Here is a 26736-nt window from a genome sequence, read left to right as displayed (position 1 = left end):
CCCCTTGAATGTTCATGTAAAGAGAAATTTACTGAATACGCATTTGAGTGCTACCTCATTAAAAACCTTACCAGAAAAAATCCAGTGGAATAAAAACCTTGGTTAAGGGAAAAAGAGTGCAGCGCATATTCTTACCCCCCTGATGAAGACCCCGATTTAACTTATTCAGTCTTCGCATTCCAATCTTATATACCATCTTCTCGAAGGTTGAAGTTGGTAAAGATTTGGTGAACAAATCTGCTGGATTGTCAATGGAGCGAATCTGCTGCACATCAATATCACCATTCTTCTGAAGATCGTACGTGAAGAATAATTTTGACGAAATGTGCTTCGTTCGATCTCCTTTTATGAAGCCTCCTTTTAATTGAGCTATGCATGTTGTATTATCGTCAAATATGATTGTGGAAACTTTGATATCGAGCTTCAGGCCGCATCTTTCTTTGATAGAATGTACCATTGATCTTAGCCATATGCATTCTCTACTTGCTTTATTTATAGCTATTATCTCAGCATGATTTGAAGAAGTAGCAACAATAGACTATTTTGTTGATCGCCATGATATAGCAGTACCTCCGTATGTAAACACATAGCCTGTTTGAGATCAGGTTTTATGTGGGTCAGATAAATAACCTGCATCTGCATGACCAACAAGATCTGAACTACTTTTGTTAGTGTAAAACAGACTCATATCAATAGTCCCTTTTAGTACCTCAATATATGCTTAACTCCGTTCCAGTGTCTTCGCGTAGAGGATGAGCTATACCTTATTAGCAAATTAACAGGAAATGCTATATCCGTCCTTGTAGAATTAGCGAGGTGCATAAGTTCACCAATAGCACTGAGATATGGTACTTCGGGATCAAGAATCTCTTCATCTTCTTCCAGTAGTCAAAATGGATCTTTATTTATATCAAGTGATTGAACAACCATTAGATATGCTTTGTCCATGTAAAGTCGTTTCAAAACCTTCTGGGTATAGGTAGTTTAATGAATAAACCCCGTCTGCTAAATGTTCAATTTGCAAACCAAGACAAAGTTTTGTATTTCCAAGATCTTTCATTTCAAACTCTTTTTTTAGATATTCAATTGCCTTTTCGACCTCTTCTGGAGTTCCAATGAGATTTATATCATCTACATAAATAGCGAGTATAACAAACCCTGACGCCCTTTTCTTAATGAAAATACAAGGACAAATAACATCATTTATGTGTCCTTCGTTTTTCAAGTACTCACTTAGGCGATTATACCACATAAACCCTCATTGTTTTAGACCGTACAACTATCTTTGTAATCTAATTGAATATAATTTTCGAGACTTTAAACTATATGATTCAGACAATTTTAATCCTTCTGAAATTTTCATGTAAATATCGTTATCAAGTGAACTATAAAGATAAGCTGTAACCACATCCATTAGATGAATTTTAATATTTTCATGTACAGCTAGACCGATGAGGTATCGAAATGTTATTGCATCCATAACAGGTGAATATGTTTTTTCATAGTCGACACCGGATCTTTGAGAAAATTCTTGTGCAACAAGGCTTGCTTTGTATCTTACAATTTTATTTTTCTCATTTCTTTTACGTACGAAGACCCATTTATAGCCAACTGGTTTGACACCATTGGGGTTTGGACTACAGGTCCAAAACCCTCCCGTTTAGCAAGTAAGTTCAATTCAGATTGAATCGCCTCTTGCCATTTTGGCCAATCTTTTCTTCGTCGACATTCTTCGACAGATAGAGGTTCAAGGTCCTTATTGTCTTGCATGATATTTAGTGCAACATTATAAGCAAAAACATTATCCACCGTAATTTTTGATCGATCTAAATTTACCTCATCATTAGTAGAACTTATTGAAAGTTCTTCATTCACTTGAGTCTCGGGTTTACTGATTTCTTCAGGAATATCCGGATTAATCAGATTTTGAGTCTCTTTAGAAAAATCCTTTATAATATCATCATTTTTCATTTTTTTTTTAATAAAAATTTTATCCTTTGAACCCAAAGGCCTACCACACTTCAAGCGTGTTTGGAATTCAGAAGTTATAATATTAGAAGATGGTTCTTTTGGAACTTCAATTCGGATGGGCACATTCGCTGCAGGGATATGCGACTTGGTTATCCTTTTCAAATCAGTAAATGCATCTGGCATTTGATTTGCTAAATTTTGTAAGTGAATGATCTTTCGGATCTCATTTTCACATATTGTCACGCCTCAAATCCTATTGGGGCGGACTGACACCCGTAACCGAGGAGGTCCGGGAGAACCATCTCATAACCTTATACTTCCCATGCATACCTCTATGACAATCCGAAATTCGGACAGCATCATGTCGCATATAAAAGAAAATAATCACCTGTATAAGCTCGAGCACACATATATATGTATATACAATACTTGGCCATTGGAGCCATCACGTCTATTAACAAAACATCACCTTGACTGTACATTAGGTCTACAAAGCCTCTAGACAATACACAGAGTTTAACTAAGGTCGGGACACCCCCCCCCCCCATATAACTAACTTCTATACAATACCAAAAGTGACTGGATATGACACGGAAAGCCCCGAAGCAAACTGGAGCTCACCAAAAACAGCTAGATATCCTGGCTCCTACTTGTGCGGTATATGAGCTGAGGTACCTGTGCCTGCAGCATGAAATGCAGGTCCCTCGTGGGGGACGTCAGTACGAAATATGTACTGAGTATGTAAAGCTGTAGATAATCACATATGATATAGGAGCTCAATAGAAATCAGAAACAAGTGAATAAATCGTAATAGGAGTGGACCACACTTACTAGAACTTGTGACAACCTGTACATTGTATTTATTCAATCACTTTACCTTCGTTCTTATCATCTTTGTAATCATTACTGTACTGTACTGTGACCATAAGACTGCCTCCAAGACATATCAACTGGGATCGACCCATGCTAGGCTTATGCCCCTAGGATACCACCCATAAACACATAACTAGGGATCGACCCATGATAGGCTTATGCCCCTGGGATACCACCCAATAAGAGAGAACTTCCATCACTTAGTTCAATTAATCTTTGAGATTGTTATTTCGGTCGCCACCACATTTTTGATACTTTGAAACAATGATACATCAATAAGAGACATATAAATAGACCATCAATGCAATAATAATGAAGTAAGAACTCATTGGCACATCAATAAAGTGTTTTGGAGTCATCAATGCCATAACAATGAAGTAGGAGCTTATTGGTATATCAATGAAACGTTTTGGAGTCATTAATAGCACATGGATCTTGTTTGAGTAACCGGATACCTTCTGACATCCATTAGTGCAATAAACATGTAAGATTTGGAAAACAAGTAAGTATTGGAATGTCTTAACATCTTGTAGGGTGGGAACAAGTTCATTGGTAACGTAGGACATCATACAAAACCATTATGGATCACATGTTATTGAATAACTTTAGAAACTTTCTTAATAGAACAATTGTTCACTTTCATACCAAAGATATGGTATAGAGTATGCTTTACATTCCTGACTGTCAACCTTCAATACTAGTCCCAAATGGACTTCTCGTCTTTTCGGATTACTTATCTACAATGAACATATATAGCAATCTAGTATTAGCGACCAAACGTCACAATTCAATTATTTGAATTCACCAAACTAGTGGTTAAGTAGTAAGCCTTAATTACACCATAAAGGGTGTCACTTTAACCTTCTTATACTCCAATTACATTTACATGTCATGCATATTCATACAACATCCTCCAATATCAAGTTTGGATTCATTTATCCTTCCAACCAATCCATTAAACCAAATTGAGCCATAGACATAAATAATCATCAATTCAATAGTATATCACCATATCCACCTTCCATAACTCAATTACCATATCCATCTTCCATAACCCAATTAACATATCCTCCTTCCACAATTCAATACAACCAAACCATGCAAAATAGTCCATAACCCCATTTCCATCACCTTTCAATAACAACCAATACATATAATCCTCTATCACACATATACATATGGAAGAGAACAAAGGCAAACAATATTCATACCTTAGAATTCACCTCTTGATTATGCAATCCTGTTTGCACAAATAATAGGTGCCGTTCGAAGCTCTCGAGATGACAAACGCAGTTATCGGATTACTTTGGAATTTCTACGGTTGAATCAAAAGTAATTTAAAGGTCAAATTTGGCTAGGGTTTGTTATTTCTCAATGATTGATGATGAAAATGAGTTTTTGAACTCATATACATGTATATGTACACATATTACCGTCCATAATATCATAGGGAATGACCAAAGTGCCTTTAAAATTTAAATAATGTCAAATCTGTCCTTTGGTGGACTGTTTTGATAAGCTAAAGTAGATCGACTATAACTCTTTGATCCGATATCGGATTTGGGTGAAATTGATATCGTTGGAAAGATAATTCAAAGGGCTTTCATTTCATATAAAGTAGGCCACCCAGTTCGTACTGTACAAGGAGTTATGATCGTTTGAAGTTGACCCTAAAAATCTGTTTTGAGAGGCTGAAGTAAAACGAGTATAACTCCTTACTCAGATGTTGGATTTGGATGAAACCAATTGAATTGGAAACAAGACTCAAAGATATTTCTTTTCATAGGTTGCAGATCTCCCAGTTCATTATATTAAGGGAGTGATGATCGTTCAAAGTTGACCCAAAAAATTGGTTGGCCTTAGTAGTTTGTGTGCAGGAAATTTTCCTGCACATTTACTATTCCCAATATCCCGGCCACCGTTTTATAGTTTCAAACGTACTCGATTATATCCGAAACCTTTCTATTTTTGGAAATCTTTATATCGTTGGAAAGATTATTCAATAACCTTCGTATGGAACCATCGACGGGCAAATTCCGATATAAATAAAATAAAATAAAATTAATTCCATATAAATAAGACTAATACACGTACTTGAATACGCCTATACACGTACTTGAATACGGGGTGTTACACATATGGGGGTACATGGATCAAAATAAGATAATGATGAAACTTTCCACACAATTTCTCTTTTCAGTTCACGTTTTTCTCCCCCTAATTGCGGAAAATTTGTTTAATCAAATTGATAATCTGCAAATCGAGCAGTAAATAAATCTCTCGTCAATGGTTCAAGGTAGCGAATTATAGAGGGTGACTCAGACCCAACATATATTCTTAACCTTCTTTAGGGGCCCATCTTAATACGTTGAGGTGGTGCTACTGGCACATATACATCGCATTCAAAAATTCGTAGATGGACAATATTTGGCTCATGGCCCAAAACCAATTGTAACGGGGAGTATTTATTATAATGAGTTGGCCTGAGACGAACAAGTAATGTTGCATGTAAGATAACATGACCCAAAACGTTAGTAAGCAATTTTATTTTCATAATCAGTGGTCTTGCTATCAATTGTAGGCACTTAATAAATGACTCAGTAATGCCATTTTGAGTATGAACATAAGCTACTGGATGTTCAACTCGTATCCCAACTGACATACAATAATTATCAAAAGCTTGGGATGTAAATTCTCCAGCATTATCGAGGCGAATAGCCTTAATAGGATAATCTGCGAATTGCACACTTAATCGTATTATTTGTGCCAATAATTTAGCAAATGCCAGGTTGCGAGATGGCAAGAGGCACACATGTGACCATTTTGAAGATGTGTCTATTAGGACCATAAAATATCTAAATGTGTCACTAGGTGATTGAATAGACCCACATATATCCCCATGTATACGTTCTAGAAATTGAGAGGATTCGACGCTAACTTTTAGTAGCGATGGCTTAGTTATAACTTTGCCTTGATAACAAGCAACACATGAAAATTCATCCGGTGTAAGAATCTTCAGGTTCTTTAACGGATGCCCTTTTGAATTTTTCAATGATTCGTCTCATCATTACTGAGCCGGGATGGCCTATTCGATCATGTCAGAGAACAAATGTATTTATATCAGTAAACTTCTGGTTTACGATAGAGTGTGCTTCAATTGTACTAATTTCGACATAATATAAGCCGGAAGATAAAGTTGGTAATTTCTCCAACACTTGTTTTTGACCTAAGACAGTCTTGGTAATGCCAAGATATTCGACATTCATTTCATTTATTGTCCCAACATGATATCCATTTCAGCGGATATTTTTAAAACTCAATAAATTTCTTGGGGATTTAGAAGAGAACAATGCATCTTCTATAATTAATTTTGTCCCTTTAAGCAGAAATAAAGTAGCTCTTCCGGAGCCTTCAATCAATTTTGAATTACCAGAAATTGTTGTAACATTTGCTCTTCTTCTATGTAAGTAGTAAAAGTATTTTTCATCTTTAAAATGTGTGTGTTGTCCCGCTATCAATTACACAAATATCATCACGATCAATTAGTGATCCAAATAAAATTTGAGGAGTATTCATATTCTTCAAAATGAAAATATAACCGAAATAAATATTATAATATTACTAGCACATAACATATTTATACAATCTATATTTAAATACAAAATTAGAAAACGACAGAAAATTAAACCAATAATTTTAATAGAAAATTAACATAATCGGATTATAGCATTATTATCACCTACAAGGTGATTTACAAATTCTTCAAGAACTGCAAAGAAACCAGACACTTCTAAATCCATGGGCTCAACGTTATTTTCAAGGAGGAAGTTTGTTTCAACATCATTTTCTGGCTTTTTGAGGGACGCCTGATATAGTTTTACCAGATGCTTAGGCATACGACAAGTACGCGCCCAGTGTCCCTTTCCTCCACATCGATAACATATATTTTCAGGGTTCATTCTTGGGGCTGCTTCAGGAGTTTTACCCTTCTTCTTGCACTGTTGGTGCTGAGGGCTATTATTTATTGCAAGACGATTACCCTGATTGAAGTATCTGCCATGACCACGACCACGACCTTGACCTCGACCACGACTGGGGTCAGAATTTCTTTCACGCCAAGTTGGGTGAAAATTTACAGCATTCACTCCTGGGAATAAAGCAGTACTAGGAGGTCGAGTTTCATTATTTTTTATTAAAAGATCATTATGTTGTTCAGCAACAAGAAGATGACCAATTAATTCAGAGTATTTTTTAAAACCCATTTCTCAGTACTGTTGTTGCAGGACCATACTCGAGGAATGAAAAGTAGAAAGGGTTTTCTCTATCATGTCGTGATCTGTGATCTATTCCCCACATAAGTCAAACTGTGATTTAATTCTAAACATCGCAGAATTGTATTCAGTTATATTTTTAAAATCCTGGAACCTCAAATAGGTCCATTCATTACGAGCTTATGGGAGTATGACCATCTTCAGGTGGTCATATTTGTAAACACCTAATTTTTTACCAAACCTAACGTTTTTAGATCATTTTAGTGTTCAATTTTTTTAAAAAATTTTTAGGTCTAAATTAGATATTTTAAGTTTATCTTATTTTAAAAGGTTTGTTAAAAGTTTTTAAAACTACCAAAAAAATAGAGTCAAATTTTAATAAGTTTTTGCTTTTATAATTTTTTATTATTATTAAAAAATAATAATAAAAGTTATATTTTTTTTCTTCTTTTAACTTTTAATAAAGAATCTAGTGATATTAATATTTATTAATCATATTTCTAAAACTAGCTATTTAACTTATTTGTATTTTGTTTGTTTCAAATAAATTTTATTATTTTTATTTTACAAAAAAAAAAAAAAAGAAGAAGAGAGAAACCTAATTTCTACACTACACAAGCACACATGCACTAAACCTAATTTCTACACTACACAAACACACATGCACTAAACCTAATTTCTACACTACACACATACACATTCCCTATATAAACACACACAAAACACTAGGCTAAGGAGGGGGTAAGTGAGAAAGAAAAACATAGAAAGAGAGAAAAAGAAAAGAAAAAAAAGGCAAGAAACAAAAGAGAAAAACAAAAAAGCAAAAACAAATAAGAAAACTACATACAAACTTGAAAAAAGGGACTTAAGAAAAATAGTAGGAAAGAAAAATCAAAGGAGAAGAGGAAAAGGAATTCGGGTTTGTAGTTTGGGATCTCCGTTTGAGTTTTAGGTTCGACGTAAAAGCTTCTCTTTTGATTTAGTTCGTCATACAGGTTTTATTCAAATCCTTTACTATTATTTTTATAAGTTATATTGAGAATGAAAGAATGAATCAAAGTGTTTAAATAATTTCGTGTATCTCTTCGTTTAAATATTGATCCTACTATCATTAGTCTAGTTTTAAGAAATATATTTTGTTGAAAATTTGTTGTTTCATCATGCATGGATATTCAATTATTATTTTCTTTTTTTGGATGAAATGATGCTTCTAAATAAATATGCTCATTAATAAAATAAACTGTAAATATATAATGGAAAATTCTCTTAAGTTTAAGGAAAATTTCAAATCCTATGTATATTCTAGGAGAAAGTAATTCTTATGTTTATTAGTAATCAAATTTGCTCCTTATATATGATAACCAAAAAAAAAAAAAAAAATATAATGTTTCTTTATCACAAGATTAAGTTGAAGTAATATATATTTTGGATAGTTCAAAATATTATTAACATTTTAATTAACAAATAATCCTCCCTTTTGTTTTATGTTATTCACGTCAACTACCAAAAATAACCAGTCATATGTTTAATAGTTAAGGTTTCTTTGGATAAATTAAAAAAAAAAAAGTTTAATAATTTGTTAAAGAAGAAAACCCATCCTTAAGAAAAAAAAAAACTTCTATTCAATACTTATAAAACAACAAGTAGTTCATTATTAATTATGTGTTATAAATATTACTTGAAAAGATTATACAAATGCGTACCTTGCATTGTTCCATTCTAACATCATTCATTTCATTGCTATATTTTCTCATGAAATTTGAAAGTTGCGTTTTAGTCTTTTTTTTTTTTTTTTACATGTTTAGTTGTTATCCGTTTAATGTTTAGTTAACGATAAAGTTAGAAAACCCTGCTAGCGACCATTTATAATAATAAAAATTAACATATCATTTTAAAGTCGATCTAATCGGGACGGATAAATTTTAAACATGTTAGAATCTTGCTTAGAATTGGAAAAATAGGAACGATCCATAAATGCCACAAAGGCGCGAGAAATATATCAAAACTCGTGGTAAGACCGAAAAGTACTACTATCGGTAAGCCACACATCAATACAATTTTAAATATATTAAAAAAAAGCAGGATATAAGTAACTTTTAGGCTAACAAGTTCTCTATATCCAAAAGATTAATTTCAGCCAGACATAAGTCATTAAAGCGACCGTGCTACAACCACGGGACTCGAGGGGTGCCTAACACCTTTCCCTCGGTCAACAGAATTCCTTATTCGGATTTCTAGTTCGCAGACCAAAGATTAAGAGTCATTTCCTTTTGAATGGGGATTCAATAAGGTGACTTGGAACACCATAACTCAATTCCAAGTGGTGACACTGTAAAATAAATAATCCCTTTTAAAAACGTCACTTTAATTGAAAAAACTTATTTTCTCTAAAAACAACTCCCTAGCGGGGTTGGGGCGAGTAAAAAATGGAAGTGTGACAGATGACGACTCTGCTGGGGATTATCAGAATTCGAGCTTTTATATTGACTTGTTTGGCTTTATTTAATTGTGATATTGTATATTGTTGGTCTAAATATGTTATTTGCCTGCATGTTTAACTGCTTTGATATTATTTGAATTACAATATAAACTGTCTTCTCTCGCGCACCCATCTGAGTCTTCTGAGATACTTTATATTCGGAGATGTGGTATACGCTTCCGAGCTTGAGATACCAGAGATGCGGCAATGCTCCTGGGAAGGATTATGTAGTCACCCATGATTTAGGACGGGAAGGGACCAACAGTGAGGCGGAAAGCCCTGCTACCAGTAAAGTTGTCCCTTGTCGACTCGAGTTGTCCGCTCGTTTTACAACCAGTCTAGATACCTAACTCCACCCGGTTAAACCTAGTAAAACTGAAATTTAGACATGATTATTCCTATTAGGATCCGCTTTATTTGCATAACGTGTATTTTTTACTTAGTGGAGGATCGACAAAGGTTTGAATGTCTAAAAGTATCTTCTTTAAGACCATCCATTTGTTGTGGTACTAGTTGCAATAACTGTCTGGCTATTTCGAATGTTGGCCAGCTTCGAAATCCATTAACGTAAGAGAGGCTGAAAATTTCTCTCGAAAATCTATTCTTTTTTCTAAACCCAAATGAGGGATGAGATTTGCTTTCACAATAAAAAAATAAATTCTAAATTATCGAGTTTGCCCCAATCTGAACGAACTACGCACACCTGATTCTCATCTCAGTGAGATACGTAGGCAGCCCTTCACGGGTTTGGTGATCCTTAAAATCGAAGGTTGTATTTTCTTAAAAAAAAAAAAAAAGTTTTGATCCTTATAAAAAAAATCAATCAATTCGTTTTCAAAAAAAAAAAATCATTATTAATAAATTAAAAAAATATTTTCTTTTCATTATTCAAATAAAATGAGAGTTTCTTCATATCTCCAGCTGCACGAACTACGCACACCTGATTCTCATCTCAGTGAGATATGAAGGCAACCCTTCTTGGGTTCGATGATCGTCATTCAATTTGAAAAAAAAAATTACTGATATTTTTTTTCTAAAAAAATAAAAATAAAAGGTTAGTCTTCTTAAAAAAATAATTTAGATAAAAAAAAAGTTTTTCCTCTCTATTCAAAATTCAAAAAAAAAGTTCTTGCTTCATATTTTAAGTTTTCTGAACTACGTTTGACCTGATTCTTGTTTCAACATGATACGTAGGTAACTCTTCTTTTGGGTTCGGTCTCATCTAAAAATAAATATTGACTTAGTAATTGGTACCAACATATTTAAAAATATGAATAAAAAAATATTAAATTATAAGACATGATAGAGTGGACTAACTTGATTGTGAATTATAGATTCTTTTGGTACCTCAAATTATACTAAAGTTGCACTTGTAAAATTTTCTTGCTCTAAGTCAAGTTTAAAATAAATCTTACCTCACTGTTTCATGTGTATTGTGTGGCGAGCTTTACATTGAAAATTCAATGGCATTGCTCTGTTGATCTAGAACTTGGCTTGAATGTTTGTTGAGACGAAATTCTGAGATACACTTAGTTTGGAAAGGATTGTAGGCCTTCTTTGATCCGATTATGCATTCCACAGCCTACCAAATGACATTAATCCCTACCATTTCCCCCTTTGAGCCTGAAACCTTTTCTTTGGATAACCACATCCGAGCCTATACCTTTCGAGTGCTTATATGCACTATCCTTTTTTTGGCCCATCTTCTTGAGCGCACTAAATACGTAGAAGTTGCGAATGAAGATACAAGATCAAAGGCGCCAAAGGCAAATAACATATATCCCAAAGAGAACAAAAAGAAAAGACGACTTCAAAGAAGAAAAAGCAAAAACTCCATAAAAAAAAAAACTCCCCCAAAAGATGAAAAATCTTCATAAAAAAATACATTTATCGAAAAGAAAAGGAAAAAGCTCCAGCACAAAATTCAAAAAAAGGTCGAAGCAAATACAAAATACGAGGCAAAGAAGCACAACAAAGAAGATCGTGCGTCAAACCGTAACAAATGGTAAAAGCATGAAAACAGTGCAGTGCTCATTGAGGAATTAGTCACTTCACTCCAAAATATCATCCTACCTGTTCCTAAACCTACAATATCAACCAATGAAAAGTCCTACATGATTCCATTTTGACTCTTCTCACATTAATGGATACTTACATGATTGTCAAACTTATGGTATCTCATTGCATGCGTTGAATATCTTTCTGAGTATGAGTGATTCTTGAATGTCTTAAAATCTGAACTCTTTCATTGTGAGTGAATTAGGACTTTATTTATAATAAGGGCATTTGAAACACGAGGATAAGAAGAATATTAAGCCCTTGATTGAGACAAGATAAACAGACTTTGTCGAAATCTAAGTATATTTTAGGTACCATTTGAAACTATAGGAATCACTTATAAGTTGATCTTAATTTTACTTGAAAGAAATTAGAGATAATTCGGCCATAATGGTAATTGTTGGTACCAACTGAAGTCAAGAAATAAATTGATTTTATTTTTTTAATTCTCTGAATATTTACAAATTACATACTTTCAAAAAAAAGGTACTATTTTTGTGAACTACGTTAGATCTGATTCTTGCTACACAAGATACGTAGGCAATCCTACAATAGGGTTCGGTTACGCTGAATAAAAGTTTTTCACATCCCTGAAAGGTATAATACTGAGCATTTATCTAAAGAAAAATAATCAAAATCCCTCACATTCAAAATCGAGGCACTTTTTTTTTACTCTTTCTTTTATAAAAAAAAAAAGAAAAAAAAAACATAATTATACAAGTCTTCGTAGGGTACAACATCCCTTAGTCGACATTGTGTATGCCACTCGTACTGTTATGAAAGCACAAGCATTGATCGATCATTTGGCAGAAAACCCAGTTAACGATGATTATGAGCCTTTACAAACTTACTTTCCTAACGAAGAGATTAATTCAATTGAGGAAGAAGTTCAAGATGATATTTATGTGTGAAAATTATATTTTGATGGAGCGGTCAATGTCAAAGGAGTAGGGATTGGGGCAGTTCTGATCTCGTCAATCGGGCATCATCATCCCACCATGACATGACTTCGTTTCTTTTGTACTAACAACACAACAGAATACGAAGCTTGCATCATGGGGTTTAAACATGGCAATAAATCTGAATGTACGTAAGTTAGTGGTGTTGGGAGACTCCGACTTGCTCATTCGACAAATTCAAGGTGAATGGGAAACTAGAGATATCAAGTTCATTCCTTACAAACAGTGTTTAGAGGACCTTAGCAAAAGGTTCAAGTCAATCGAGTTTAGATATATTCCCAGATTTCACAATGAGCTGGCTGATGCTCTGGCTACCTTCGCTTTCATATTTCCATACCCAGGAAATACGTATATCGACCCATTGGAGATACAAATAAAAGATCAACATGGTTATTGCAACATAATTGATGCAAAGCCAGATGATGAGCCATGGTATTATGACATCAAACACTTCTTAAAGGCAAGAGTATCCAACACATGCCAATGCGGATCAAAAAAGGATGATTAGGCGACTCGCTAATGGTTTCTTCTTAAGTGGGGAGATTCTGTACAGACGAACTCCAGATTTGAACTTATTAAGATGTGTTAATATTCAGGAAGCTGAAAGAATCATGAATAAGGTACATTCGGTGGTATGTGGTTCACATATGAATGGCTATATTTTAGCAAAGAAGATTATGTGAGCCAGATACTATTGGTTGACTATGGAGAGAGATTGTTTTTTATTTGTTTGTTTTTTATTTGTTCGCACGTGTCATCAGTGTCAAATTCATAGTGATTTGATTCATTCACCACCTTCAGAGTTGCATCCTATGTCCGCTCCTTGGCCCTTTGTTGCTTGGGTCATGGATATAATCGGTCCAATAGAACCAAAAGCTTTTAATGGGCATCGATTCATACTGGTTGCTATTGACTACTTCACTAAATGGGTAGAAACTGCTACTTTCAAATCAGTAACGAAGAAAACAGTAGTGGATTTTGTTCATTTCAATATCATATGTTATTTTGGTATACCAAAGTCCATTATCACCGACAATGCTGTCAATCTTAATAGTCATATGATGAAAGAGGTTTTCGAGAAATTCAAGATCGTTCATCGTCATTCTACCCTTTACCGTCCCAAAGAAAATGGGGCCATTGAAGCAGCAAACAAGAACATTAAAAAGATTCTTAGAAAAATAGTCCAAGGATCTAGACAGTGACATGAAAAAATACCGTTTGCTCTTTTAGGATATCGTACGACTATCCGTACATCAACCGGCGCAACTTCTACTTACTAGTCTATGGTACCGAAGTTGTGATACCTGCAGAAGTCGAAATTCCCTCGCTTCGAACCATTATTGAAGCCGAGATTGATGATACTGAATGGGTCAAGTCTAGACTAGAACAACTATAATTGATAGATGAAAAAAGGTTGACGACAGTTTGCTTTGGCCAATTATACCAGTTGTTGACACCCAATTTTGGCTCTCCAAACGTGAAATTAATACTTTTTTTTTAACTTTTAATTGTTAAATGACACAATATGCAATTTTTCACATTTTTTAAATTGTTAATAAATTGTTGATAATCACCATTATTTTAGGATTTTAATCAATTTGATATCACATTTTTTACTTTTTATAATTTATTAATTTTTTTTTCTTATTTCAGATTTTTATCAATTTATTATCTGTTAATATTTTTTTAAAAATCATTCGCACACATGCACTAGGTGAAATCATATTTTTTTTACAGTATTGAAACGGTTGATTGAATACTACTGATGAATAGTAACTATGATGAATAGTGACGTACGATGAATAATGTCGTACGGTAAATAGTGATGTACTATTGATTAATTTATACATTGTAGGCATGTAATTTTATCTCTCCCCGAATAGTAATATTTTTCATCTACCCATTTTTTTTACACACTCACCTAATACTCCCTCAACTCACTCAAATACCACAATTTAACATTTTATATTATTATTATTTATTTAGTATTAAATACCACACCTAACACTCCACCTATCATTTCACCTATCAGTCCATCTACTACTCCACCTAACATTTCACCTACCAATTCACTCACCTACCACAAAATAACTATAAATACTCCACACTACAACACAAATACACTACACACATATCTTCTTTTCCTCTCTCTTTCTCTCTAACCTCACTACTTCTCTCTAAAATACAAACACACACATAATCTCTCACTCTCCCTAATCTCTCTTCTCTCTCTATCTAATAGCTCCGTTGCCGCCTCCCTTTTTCTATTTTTCCGTCGCCGACGCACCACCTCCACCACCACAAACAAACCCAACAACAACCAAGCCTCCCGTTACAAAAGATGGATTTTATTTTATCAAAATTATTATTTTATATTAAAGACCGATACTTGGCCAATGAAATTATCTCCCCGTCTGGATATTTGAGACCACCACGTTAAAAAGACGAATTTTATTTTGTCAAAATTATTATTTATATTAAAGACCAATTATATTAAAGGCCAACTTTAATGTTTAGTTAACTATAAAGTTGAAAAGCCCTGCTATCGATCATTCATAATAATAAAAATTAACATATCATTTTAAAGTCGATCTAATTGGGACGGATAAATTTTAAACATGTTAGAATCTTGCTTAGACTTGGAAAAATGAGAACGATTCATAAATGTCACAAAGGCGCGAAAAACATATCAAAACTTGTGGTAAGGCCGAAAAGTACTACTATCGGTAAGTCACACATTAATATAATTTTAAATATATTTTTTAAAAAAAAGCGGGATATAAGTAACTTTTAGGCTAACAATTTCTCTATATCCAAAAGATTAATTTAAGCCAGACATAAGTCATTAAAGCGATCGTGCTACAACCACGGAACTCGAGGGGTGCCTAACACCTTTTCCTCGGTCAACAGAATTTTTTATCCGAATTTCTGGTTTGCAGACTAAAGATTAAGAGTCATTTCCTTTTGAATGGAGATTCAATAAAGTAACTTTGAACACTATAACTCAATTTCAAGTGATGACACTGTAAAATAAATAATTTCTTTTAAAAACGTCACTTTAATTGGAAAAATTTATTTTCTCTAAAAATAACTCCCTAGCGGGGTTGGGACAGGTAAAAAATAGGGGTGTGACAATATCTATCCTTTAAATTATTGCACAATGTAAGGGAATCTTTGATCTTGAGGTACTCCATTTTTAACCCGTCAAGATGATGATGAAGAAATATCATGGTATTAGCCTTATCTTGTTCAGATGCCTTATTATTATTTTTAATGGTGTCTTTCAGACTCATTGCAATTAGATGTATGTCTGCGTTTAGTGTTCAGGACATATAAGTTTTGTCAGATATATCTAGGGCATTAAAATCATGTCTGGAAATATTAACCATTATTTAAGATTAGTAAAATACTAATCTTTAAATACCTTTGAAATGATTTTGCAGAGGCTCGTGCTGATAACATGATATAAAATATATAACAGTACCTAGAACTAAAACATACAAAATGGAAATTATAACATTGCAGTAAAAATTCGTCTCTCCATTGTTGTCTTATCATATGGCTATGTATAGCCTACAACGGAAAATTCTCCACTTATTATTGACAAAGATGTGGAAGATTAGTAGGCTTCTTGCCTTCTTAATATGTAGCCTTATGTCATACATGTGGCATCCATGGCATTCATTTCACAACAGTCCTTATATTAATGTGATTTCTTTTTCGATCTTTTGCGCATTCTCTCTAGTATAGGTTCAAGTTTGCTAAGGCTAATAAAATTTTATCCTTTATTATCACTGTTACATAAAAATATTCATGTTGTTACCCAAATGATTTAAATATACGTATGTATTTTCTTAATTTGGGTGTTTAAGATGAACAATATCCGATTTAATATGGTACTGACATTTTAATAAGATATACGATAATGTTATTTCACAACTAGCATGAATTTTCTCTTATTTTTCTGAACTTTATCAACATAAGTAACACCGAGGCCATGAACAAACGTTTAGCTTTACATTAACTCACCACAAAGGTTAGCTCAAATACTAGATATAAATTATGTATGTAGGACGGATAATTCCAGTTTAATTTATCATAATTTTAAGTACTATTGTCAACCAAACACACCAAAATTTATATCAAGCTTTGTACAGCATATCTAGTTAATCCCTCTCAGCCTCTTACATGAAAATGATCTCTTTTAATCACTTATAAATTAAATAGAGGATAATAACTTTTTCAGATTCTTATAATAAAAAAAGTATGAAAATCCCTTATTAAAAATCATAAAACTAAACACTAATTTGTAAAAAGTTTAAAAAAAAAAAAAATCATCTCTCACCAAGTGAGTCTTAAAAAAATCAAACAGAGTCTTCCAAAATTTAGAAGTCCCGCCCAAAGTGGTTGAGTACATCCATCATCTACTAGTAGGTAAGGATAAACTCGAAAATTATTGATCCTTGTAAGCAAAAATAAATTAAATTTAATGCAATGCATAAAATTTGCTACACTTTCGGATAAACTTATCTGCTATTTCAGGTTATTCAAATGAATATTTCCTATATTTACCTTAAACTCAAAAAAGAAAAAAAGAAACAGAAAGGGTAAAAGAGTCCAATCAAGTTTCAAATAATTTGCGCTTGCAAACTTTTGTCTCAGGTACGCGCAAATTCAGTAGTTTTATTTCAACTTTTTGGTTATATATAGTTACAAACAAATAAAGAGAAAGAGAACAAAGCCCCATACCGCCAATTCAAAGCAATCATCATATAAGACATAATAAACACAACTGCATTAATATTGAAGTTGAAAATCTTCTTCACTTGTTCACAATTTAGGGACGCACAAACAATAAATTCTTGTGTGTATATGGATGAGTGTGTGTAAGTGTTGAAGAATTTTGTTATTTAAGTTGGCAAAATTGAAGTTTTGGTGTTATTCTTGGAGTAATTGAAGTAGTGGGTATTGGATAAATTTTGAAAATGGGGGAGGATTCTTGTAGAATGGAAGGGTGGCTATATCTCATTCGGTCTAATTGGTTTGGGCTTCAGTATTCAAGGAAACGTTACTTTGTTCTTCATGATCTTCTTCTCAAGAACTATAAATCTAACCCTGTTTCCAACAATCTGGTTTAGATTTTATTTACCTTCCATCTTTATGTGTTTGTTGATGAACAATTTGGGTTTAAATAGTTATTTGTGAAGGGATACTGTTATGGGTTCTTGTTTTTTGATTTTAATAAAGAGTTGTTGCTAACTTGTAATTTGATTTGCCAGTGTGCTATGTTACTTTTTGTGTTGATACTAATACAAGAGGGAAGTAATGCTGCATTCAATTCTTTGTGATGATGTGTTTGGAATTAGTGTTAACAAACAGGCATATATTGTAGATGCATGTAGCCCAGGATAAATTGATTGATAGTCGGAAACAGTGCCGGTATAAAATGGTACTCTCCGTTCCAAAATATTTGTCATGTTTTGTTTGTGAGAGTTGGTTTGAACATAATTTTCAGAGCTAAATTGAATTAGATTAGTTCAATGTTTCGACATTTAAATATAGATATCCAAAAAATAAATGAAGAGTATTATAAGTTGGAATTATTGTAAATGTTGTCAAAGTTTACGTAGTTTGACTCTCAAAAAGTGAAATGTGACAAGTATTATGGACAGAGGGAGTTAAAAAAAGCGCAACCCGGTACACTAAAGCTCCCACAATGTGTAGGGTCCGGGGAAGTGCCCCACCACAAGGTGTATTGTACGCAGTCTTACCTTGCATTTTTGCCGGAGTGTGTTTCCAACGTTTGAACTCGTGACCTCCAGGTCACATGGCGACAACTTTAGCAGTTACACCAAAGGGAATAATATTTTGCGTTGCATTGCCATCATTACATATTTTGATAGTTTTGTTCAGATTTTGCATAGAGATCATTGTTTCTGGAATATCTTATGATTTTATCTAAATAATGTTAAACATTGCAAATAGTAGCTATGTTTTACTTTGTAATAAAAGACAGAGGATCTAAGGAGAAATTTCTTTGTTGGTCCTTATTAATATTCTTGTAAGTAGGTTCCTCTCTTCCCATACTTCATCCTTTAGTGTTTATCACCGAGTTGAATATAAGTATGGACTCATATTGTATAGATTTTAAGTTGATTACAGTTCTTCAATGTTCTCTAGAATAGTCAAGTATCAACATTTCTTCTTCAAGTGGATGACAATTTTATAATCAGAACTCACTGCAATACGTATGTTGTTTTTCGTAGGATCATGTTAGAAGTGCTGTTATCGATTCCTGCATTAGGGTGACGGACAATAGCAGAGAGAGCATTCAAAGAAAGGTATGATCTTTATCTCAGTCCTAACACATGGCAGAGACAGTTTGCTGTGACAAGGTTTTTATCATTAAATTCATTAACCTCTGACTAATACTTTCTGGTTTTGTTATTTCTGCATTCTCACAGGTCGTCTTCATATTTACCCTATACAACTCCTCAAATCATAATGATCAGTTGAAGGTGCAGAATTGCCTTTTATCCTGTTTCAGCTTTTATTTTTGAGACGAATGAGTATCTAAACAAAATTGTATGAACTACAGTTAGGAGCAAATAGTCCTGAGGAAGCAGCAAGATGGATTCACGCCCTGCAAGAAGCAGCTTTAAAGGTATAAAGTAATCAATATGAACCGTTAAAAGTCTCCCTTCGCTGGCAACTAATGATAATGAATAATTGTAGGCAGACATGAACAAAAGAAGTGCAGCTGATTGTCCAATGCGTGACTCACAGTCTTTGAGGTATTTTTATTTGGTATATCAATATGCTACTTTGCTAAGGATCTTTGGAGATATTTATTCTTCATACAAGCATCTGTTGCTTGTCTCTTGCTAATTTCTCCTTTATTTTTTTCCTTCTTGCACACAGGTTAAATTGTTCCAACAAATCTAATCATCCGAATTCCATTGATTGGACTTTCTGTTCATCCTCAGTGGCAGATGCTACAACATCTGATGTTGTTGCACCTGCATCCCGGACAATATTTGGTTGTCAGAATGGTAGGTTCGAAGGATTTATATGTTTGAGAAGCTGAAATTCCATGTAGGATTTTTTTGTCCTTGAGGGTCCATTAAGAATTTCTGAAGTTCCTTATTTATTTCTCTTGCGGGGAAAGAGATATGGTTGGCTTTATCTTGGGAACATTTCTAAGATTATTTCTGTCTTTGGTTGCTTAATGGTCGCCTCCTCTCCTTTTATTGTCTCTTTTTTCGAATTGTCCTTAATTCACTTGGGCATGCAGGTCTTCGGCTATTTAAGGAAGCTAAGGATAGGGAATCTCATAGGAAGGTAACCTAATTTTGTCAGCACCTAAGGCAGTAAACCTACAAGCTCATGTTACTGAACTTGTCCATGCTGTGCAGTGGGATGATCACCCTGCAATAATGGCTGTTGGTGTAGTTGATGGAACTTCAGAGGCCATTTTTCAAACACTCATGTCACTTGGTCCTTCAAGATCAGAGTGAGTTGTAAAGTCTTCATACAAGCTTCAACTGCAGATACTTCAATGCTAATAAATTAGTACCTCTTTGCGTTTAAAGTATAACTAAGACTTGGATAATTTAAATACCAGAAAACATATGCCTTTCTAGGAAATAACCCATTTTCAGCACTATGAAAGTCTTCTTTTCTGCAGTTGTTTAATCAAGATTCTACTGGAGAATTAATTGTGAGTTTTGTGACTATTTCATCAACTGTTGACTTATCTTGCTTGGAAAAAAAAAAAGGAAAGATGAACATCACTAAAATGTATATAGGCGAATACTTTAAAAAAATGATTACAGGTCAGCGATCAAAATGTGTGATGGGCATGGATGCTTCATATGATCCTTTAAAATACACTAAAGATAGAGAAAACATATGTATTCATACCTAATCTTTATACACCTGTAATTGAGTCCAAGTTGGTATATAGCTGCCTAGATGTCATAGTGTAAAATTAATCTAAATGCAGATTTCATTGCCTTTTTCTGTGGGAGACTGGAAATAAGAAACAATTTATCCTTAAAGTATTGTATATATTTTACTCTGCGGATGGGATCTCTGTTATATACCTTCCTCATTGTATCCTTATAGTGTTATGCTTTTTCCTCTGCAGATGGGATTTTTGTCACTATAAGGGTAGTGTCATCGAACACCTAGATGGTCACACAGATATTGTTCATAAGCTTCTACGTTGGGATTGGCTACCTTGGTCAGGCACATGCATGATATTCACACTCCAAACTTTTTATACTTCGTTAGGGTCTATAATTGACATGAGTTGTTGCAGGAGTATGAAAAAAAGAGACCTTCTTTTGCGACGTTATTGGAGAAGGGAGGATGACGGAACATATGGTACCGATGTTTGTTAATTGGTTTTGGCTGCTTTTTAAAACTGGTCGGTCTGAGCATGACCTATCTGTTTACTCTTGCAGTTATTCTATACCATTCTATGTTTCATCAGAAGTGTCCATGTCAGAAGGGCTATGTCCGCGCCTGCCTTAAAAGTAATGTATGCCTACAAAGTAGAGAGAGTATAAAGTTCGTTATGTCACACTAGCTGTTGTGGATGTGTAATTTTACATGGAAGCGCTAACATTGCTAAATTCTCATAGTGCATGGATGCCTATTTTCTGCAAATGATGCGTTGGTTGATAATGCTATTGTTACATATCATCAGTCATATGCTTCTACATTTTTTGCACAAGACCACCCTTTGTACAGCTGCACATTATGGTTACACTTTGCTAATCATTGAAGGTGGAGGATATGTAATATCACCTGTGAATCAAAGGAAGCAGTCAATAGTCAAGCATATGCTTGCTATTGATTGGAGATCCTGGAAGTCTTACTTACGAACATCTTCATCCAGATATATAACAATCCACATGTTAGGGAGACTAGCTGGTGTGTTTTACTGCGAGATCAGTTTATTCATGTTTACATATTATGACTGCTCATGGGGGCTCAACCTGTGCTTTACTGCTGCATTTGTAGCTTTAAGGGAGCTTTTTATAGAAAAATTAGGAGATTGCTCTTCCTCGTATTTTTTGGAGGAGAAGGTGAGAGACAAAAGACTGCATCATATTGAAGAAGTTAAGGTTGAAATACAAACCAGACCGGAAAATGGGAAGAATATGGCAGATATGGGAGATGAAGAAGTCCCTAAAGAACCTTCTGAACATTCAAGCTTGATAGGGTTAAATGATGCATCAGATGAGTTTTTTGATGTCTCTAAACCACTTGATTATGATGAATCCGAAAATGGCTGGCCTGATGATTTTGGCCCAGAGATGCACTCTCAGGTATTACCTGTTTAAACCATAATATTTGGGAGCCATTCTACAACAGGTAGCTTTTCAGACATGCACGAGGCTGCACAAAGCATGAGTTTCATGATATGAGTGTGTCTGTGTCTATCTATTGCTACTAGTAATGAAAGATGTGAAAATTTCTTTCAATTAACTTCTACTTGACTTACTTCTATGTCTTAGGATGCCAACAATGTAATACATTAAAGTTCGTGTTCTTACTCCGACCCCCAAAAGAATCATTTCTCGGGAGTAGTTCCTGATTCCCTTCATTAAACCCAATGTAGCAGTCTATTTTGGACCTTATCCCTCGTGTAGACCCAGCATCTTCTTGCACAATGCAGATCAGTACTTTTCCAAGATGTTTCTTCCCTCTCGGATTTGCTTACAACTTTCTCTGTCTTCATGCTTTTTTAGGATACACGGCATGCCAGATTACCATCTGCTGCTGGTTTTGTGAAAAAGTGGCATGATCTTGCTGGTGAGTTTGATCTATGTTGCTGTTTCAAAAAACTCAATTAATGGACATTTAGAAGTTCTGTGATTTGATTCTTTTCCCACTTCAGTTCACAAGCGAGGTTATGTAGATCTGCATGAAATGGCAAAGGAAGATACATTGTTGTGCCACTATGGATCCACTTTTCCAAAGGATCCAACTTTTAATTTGCCTTGCAGTTGGGCCCAAACAGATCCGTCAACTTTTCTTATTCGGGGAGAGACTTATCTAGAAGATAGTAAGAAGGTGGGATTTCATAGTTGATTGAGTTGTAGCTGTCTTTATTTTCCTATAAGCATGTTCCGATTCAGTTTTTGTGTAGTCCATCTCTCACTCATTTGATCTTGGAAACTGTAAATACTTCCCTTTGTTAAATTGATATCTGTGGTTTGATGTTCCTGCTGTCTGATTATTTTGAACCTTTCCAACTAATCATTGCTTGACAAAAGCCACATCTTGCTGTACCACAATCAAGTGTCAGTTAAATTGCACAAAACTCCATTGTTTGTGACTCCTGTCAATAAAATGTCTAAAATGGAATACCGGCATGGAAACTCAACCTCAAAAAATCTGCAGGCTCCTTGGCTAGTTGTCTGCTCTGCTAGGGTGCATGAGATATTGTGGGTTCTTGCCCTACTCATGAAAAAATTTGTTTAGTTCGAATTGTATTGCAAAGTTATGTGTGTTATCCTAATTTGATGCAGATGGTTGCTGCAGATTAGCTCAAGTCTGAGAAGCGAGAAGATGATCTTGGCGGTCGCCCTGGGGGCATTGTTCAGGTTGCTTCTCTTATTCTGTGTGAAGACGATGAAATAACATACAGATGTAGTCTATAAACCTGCTTCTTTCCAAATTTTATCTGCAGAAATACGCAGCTAAGGGTGATCCAGAATTTTTCTTCATTGTGAACATACAGGTATATTCTCTTGATTCCTTCAGGTACCAGGGTCAACAACATTCAATATTGTTCTCTACTATATGATGGACAGTCCTTTAGAAAATGCAGCCTTGCTGGAGAGTTTTGTCAAAGGGGATGATGCTTACAGAAATTCGAGGTTCAATCTCATACCATACATATCCAAGGTTTGTATTCGGATAATTGAGATGGAACACAATTACGGAACCCTTCTTTTTAGTAAATACAACTTGTAAATCTTTAAGCAAACCCCTCCACCCCCATTTACTTTTTTTCTTTCCCAAACAATGATCCTTTTTACTTCTCTCTGTTCAAATTTTGCAACGACCAAAGAAATTATATTGCTCTCACTTGTTGATAAATCAAGGAGATGGATACTACATGCATACATTATTTTCCCAAAACTCATGTCATCCGAGAGTTGTCTTTTGTTGTAATTCTTCTGTGCTTTCTTGCCTGATTTTTTGGATGGACAATGTGCTTTAATCAGCATTACAAATAGTACTTAACAATATATTTTATCCTTTTAAAGATCAGGGATTATCTTGAGCCGGGGGTCTATCAGAAACAACCTCTCTACTTCTTCGGAGGTAGCGGTACGGTCTGCGTACATTTTACCCTCCCCAGACCCCACTTTGTGGGAATACACTGGGTCTGTTGTTGTTGTTGTAAAGATCAGGGATTGTGGTATTTACTCCTATTTTGTTGTCAGGGACCATGGATAGTCAAGCCGAGTGTTGGAAAGAAAGCATGTCTTGTAGGTCAGGCGCTTGAAATTAATTATTTTCGAGGAAAGAACTACTTGGAGGTAAATTTCAAGAGTATTTTCTTACTGAAAATGATGCTTTATTTGTTTGCATGTTAGCTACTAATAGTTGGTGCAGTTTAAATATGCCCGTCTTAAAGATCTGGGAATAAACTACTCCCCTACTGCAGAAGTTCTGTATTGACTTTTTGCCACCAAGCCCTTTCCTTAGAACTCATAAAAATTTGCATAGAAGTTGTTTCTCTCAATAGGCTAAGAGAGCCAATGACTAAAAAGGAAAGGCTCGAAAAGAACCATTTTGCATATCTTGTGTACTTATTACTTTTCTTTTCGAAAAGCACTATTGTCTGTTGAGCTTTAAGTGCATAGCGGAATTAAGTGTGGGTTTTAACTAAAGTATAAAACTATTTGGACAAAAGAATTGAGTAACTATAATTAAACGAAATATATGAAGTAAAAATTATGTCAATTAAGTTTTAAAGCCATTTAAAATTTTTGATTTAGATGAAATGATTTTATGTTTTATTAAGCTGGTTTTCTCACATAAGTTGTAATTTCTTATCCTATTCACTAAGGTTCACCTATAACATTTATTAACATATTATGTATCAATTTACCACCTATATTTGTTGATTTATGTGGCAATTTGAGGATTGCCTTTACAGGTTGACGCATTGCATTGACATTCAAACTCTCCCCCCCCCCCCCCCCCCCCCCAATTGTGAAAATTTGGCTCATAGTGGACCTAAAACGTTTTGTGATGTTTCAGCTTGATATCGATGTTGGTTCTTCTACTGTGGCAAGGGGCGCTGTAAGCCTTGTTGTTGGATATCTAAACAATCTTGTCATTGAAATGGCGTTTCTTGTCCAGGTAAACATTCACGTCCTCCCCTTCTCCATTTAAGCATTATATGGCTTCAACGGTGGAAAGTCCCAGTATCATCAATTACATTAAATTTCAATAAGTATGACAAGCAGAGTGACTTCTTTGAACATCTTTCTTCACAGGCCAACACCCCGGAGGAGCTTCCTGAATACCTGTTTGGGACCTGTCGTCTTAACCATCTGGACGTCTCTAAAGCTGTTCAAGTGAAACCATTATCCTTGTATATCTCAATTGTTTCTCATTTTCCCCTCCCCTTTTTAGATAGCTTGCTACAGGAAAAATGGATGATGCCCATATAGAAAGTGCAAAAGCTTTACAAAGTGACTCTAATAGCTGAAGCCTGAAAGCAAACAAAATCAGAAATTACGGTTTTGTGTATCTCAAACATTTATTGCCGACCAACGACAAAGATCTAAACTTTGGAAACAAACAAAGCAAAGGTTGCACAGCCTATGCTGATAAATATATCATTTTTGAACAAAATAATGAAGACATATGGAGGAAGCAGTACTATCAAACAAATCTCTCTATATATATGTGAGTAACTAAAGAGATGTGCAAGCCTTAGAGTAACTGGTAAAGTCATTGTCAGGGGTCACAGGTTCAAGCTTTGGAAACAACACATGACAGAAATGCAAGAGAGGACTGCGTACTAGTCACCCTTAAAAACAAGCAGCAAAAGAAAAGTAAAAACAGAAGAAACGTCATTGACAATGGATCACTTGATAACATTACTAACTATCATAGAACAGATTAAAAATTTGGCATAAAAAATCAAGACAGCAGACATACATCTCCTTCTCAAAGCCATGGTATAGATCCCAAAAAATCGTGGCAAGATGGCTCTTCTCCAGTTTGTACTACTTGAACATTCAAAACAAATTCATTCTCAGAGTTCCCAATAGCGTATCAATGTCTCTTTTCGATTGGGTTGAATCCATTTTTTTGTGCTGCCTAGCTCTCTTATACCTACTCCCAGTACTTACAACAAAATTGAAAAGAAGAATTAACTATTTTCCAGATTAAACGAATCCTCTGTTTCAATGCTTTTTATCATGGATTCATTTACTAGGAATAAGCTCAATTCAATAGATCATCGTCCAAGTTCACTTCATCAACTGCACTTTCTGCTACAACATGAGTTACAACCTAAAATTAAAAACTTTGTAATTACAAATACACGTTACCCTTGAGATTTTTGTGAACCCTGAAAAGGTTGCAACTTTAGAAGTGAACGGGAGTAAGTAATTACTTTTAAACAAAGTTAGCTGATCATGGTACATTCGCTTTTAAATTTATCATTAAGGTAAAACATTTGAAAGCAGAAGTTATTAAAATAGATACAAACATTATTAAAATAGGAGAAATGAACATCCGCGATTCAAATAAAACATTCAAGTACAACTATACCATAAACAAAATAGTGTAAAGCTTAAGATTATACACAACAAAATCAGATTCAACAGAGAATTTCAATAGAATTTCAGTGGATAAAAGACTCTAACTTTCATTCAGTTGCTGTAATACTACAAAGGCCAATTACAAATCAAACTAGTGAACTTAGTAACAGCCTTAGTCCCTTCAGAAACATGATGATTGCCAATTTAAAGTAGTTCCACAGCTAAAAAAAACAAACTAAATTTAACTAGAATTTAACTTGAGACCGACAAGTCTAGCTATTGCAGAATCATTACTTCACATCCTCTGAAGATGGTTC

At 34.4% G+C, this 26736-nt stretch overlaps 2 protein-coding genes and 1 pseudogene across 14 annotated transcripts; 2 read left to right on the top strand and 1 right to left on the bottom strand.

Moving 5' to 3' along the window:
• Positions 1–6551: 6551 nt before the first annotated feature.
• LOC107873844 lies at positions 6552–7106 on the bottom strand. Its single transcript, XM_016720778.1, has one exon. It carries the CDS (start codon positions 7104–7106, stop codon positions 6552–6554), a length of 555 nt encoding a protein of 184 aa, XP_016576264.1.
• Positions 7107–7904: 798 nt separating this feature from the next.
• LOC107875618 (protein ENHANCED DISEASE RESISTANCE 2-like) lies at positions 7905–24948 on the top strand. Of its 13 annotated transcripts, none has more exons than XM_047414082.1 (19): positions 16584–17743; positions 18878–18952; positions 19076–19129; positions 19210–19275; positions 19347–19405; positions 19533–19663; positions 19906–19952; positions 20027–20124; positions 20761–20856; positions 20935–20999; positions 21080–21151; positions 21405–21551; positions 21642–21949; positions 22373–22436; positions 22522–22697; positions 23169–23230; positions 23368–23534; positions 24080–24175; positions 24903–24948. In XM_047414082.1, the coding sequence occupies exons 1-17, from the start codon at positions 17597–17599 to the stop codon at positions 23486–23488; spliced, it is 1788 nt and encodes a 595-aa protein (XP_047270038.1). In that variant the 5' UTR covers positions 16584–17596; the 3' UTR covers positions 23489–23534; positions 24080–24175; positions 24903–24948. The 13 variants fall into 13 exon arrangements, with proteins under 13 accessions (XP_047270043.1, XP_047270038.1, XP_047270031.1 ...); XM_047414080.1 differs by adding an exon at positions 23317–23367 and having other exon boundaries at positions 16589–17743; positions 21405–21949; positions 23449–23534; XM_047414077.1 differs by adding an exon at positions 23317–23367 and having other exon boundaries at positions 16591–17743; positions 21405–21949; positions 23458–23534.
• On the top strand, positions 12429–13457 carry LOC124899637 (annotated as a pseudogene).
• Positions 24949–26736: the final 1788 nt, after the last annotated feature.

This window comes from Capsicum annuum, chromosome 6, assembly GCF_002878395.1.
Source record: "Capsicum annuum cultivar UCD-10X-F1 chromosome 6, UCD10Xv1.1, whole genome shotgun sequence".
In the NCBI taxonomy this organism is placed as follows: domain Eukaryota; kingdom Viridiplantae; phylum Streptophyta; class Magnoliopsida; order Solanales; family Solanaceae; genus Capsicum; species Capsicum annuum.
Note: the sequence above shows the minus strand (reverse complement) of the source record. Positions and strands in the feature narration are given on the sequence as shown.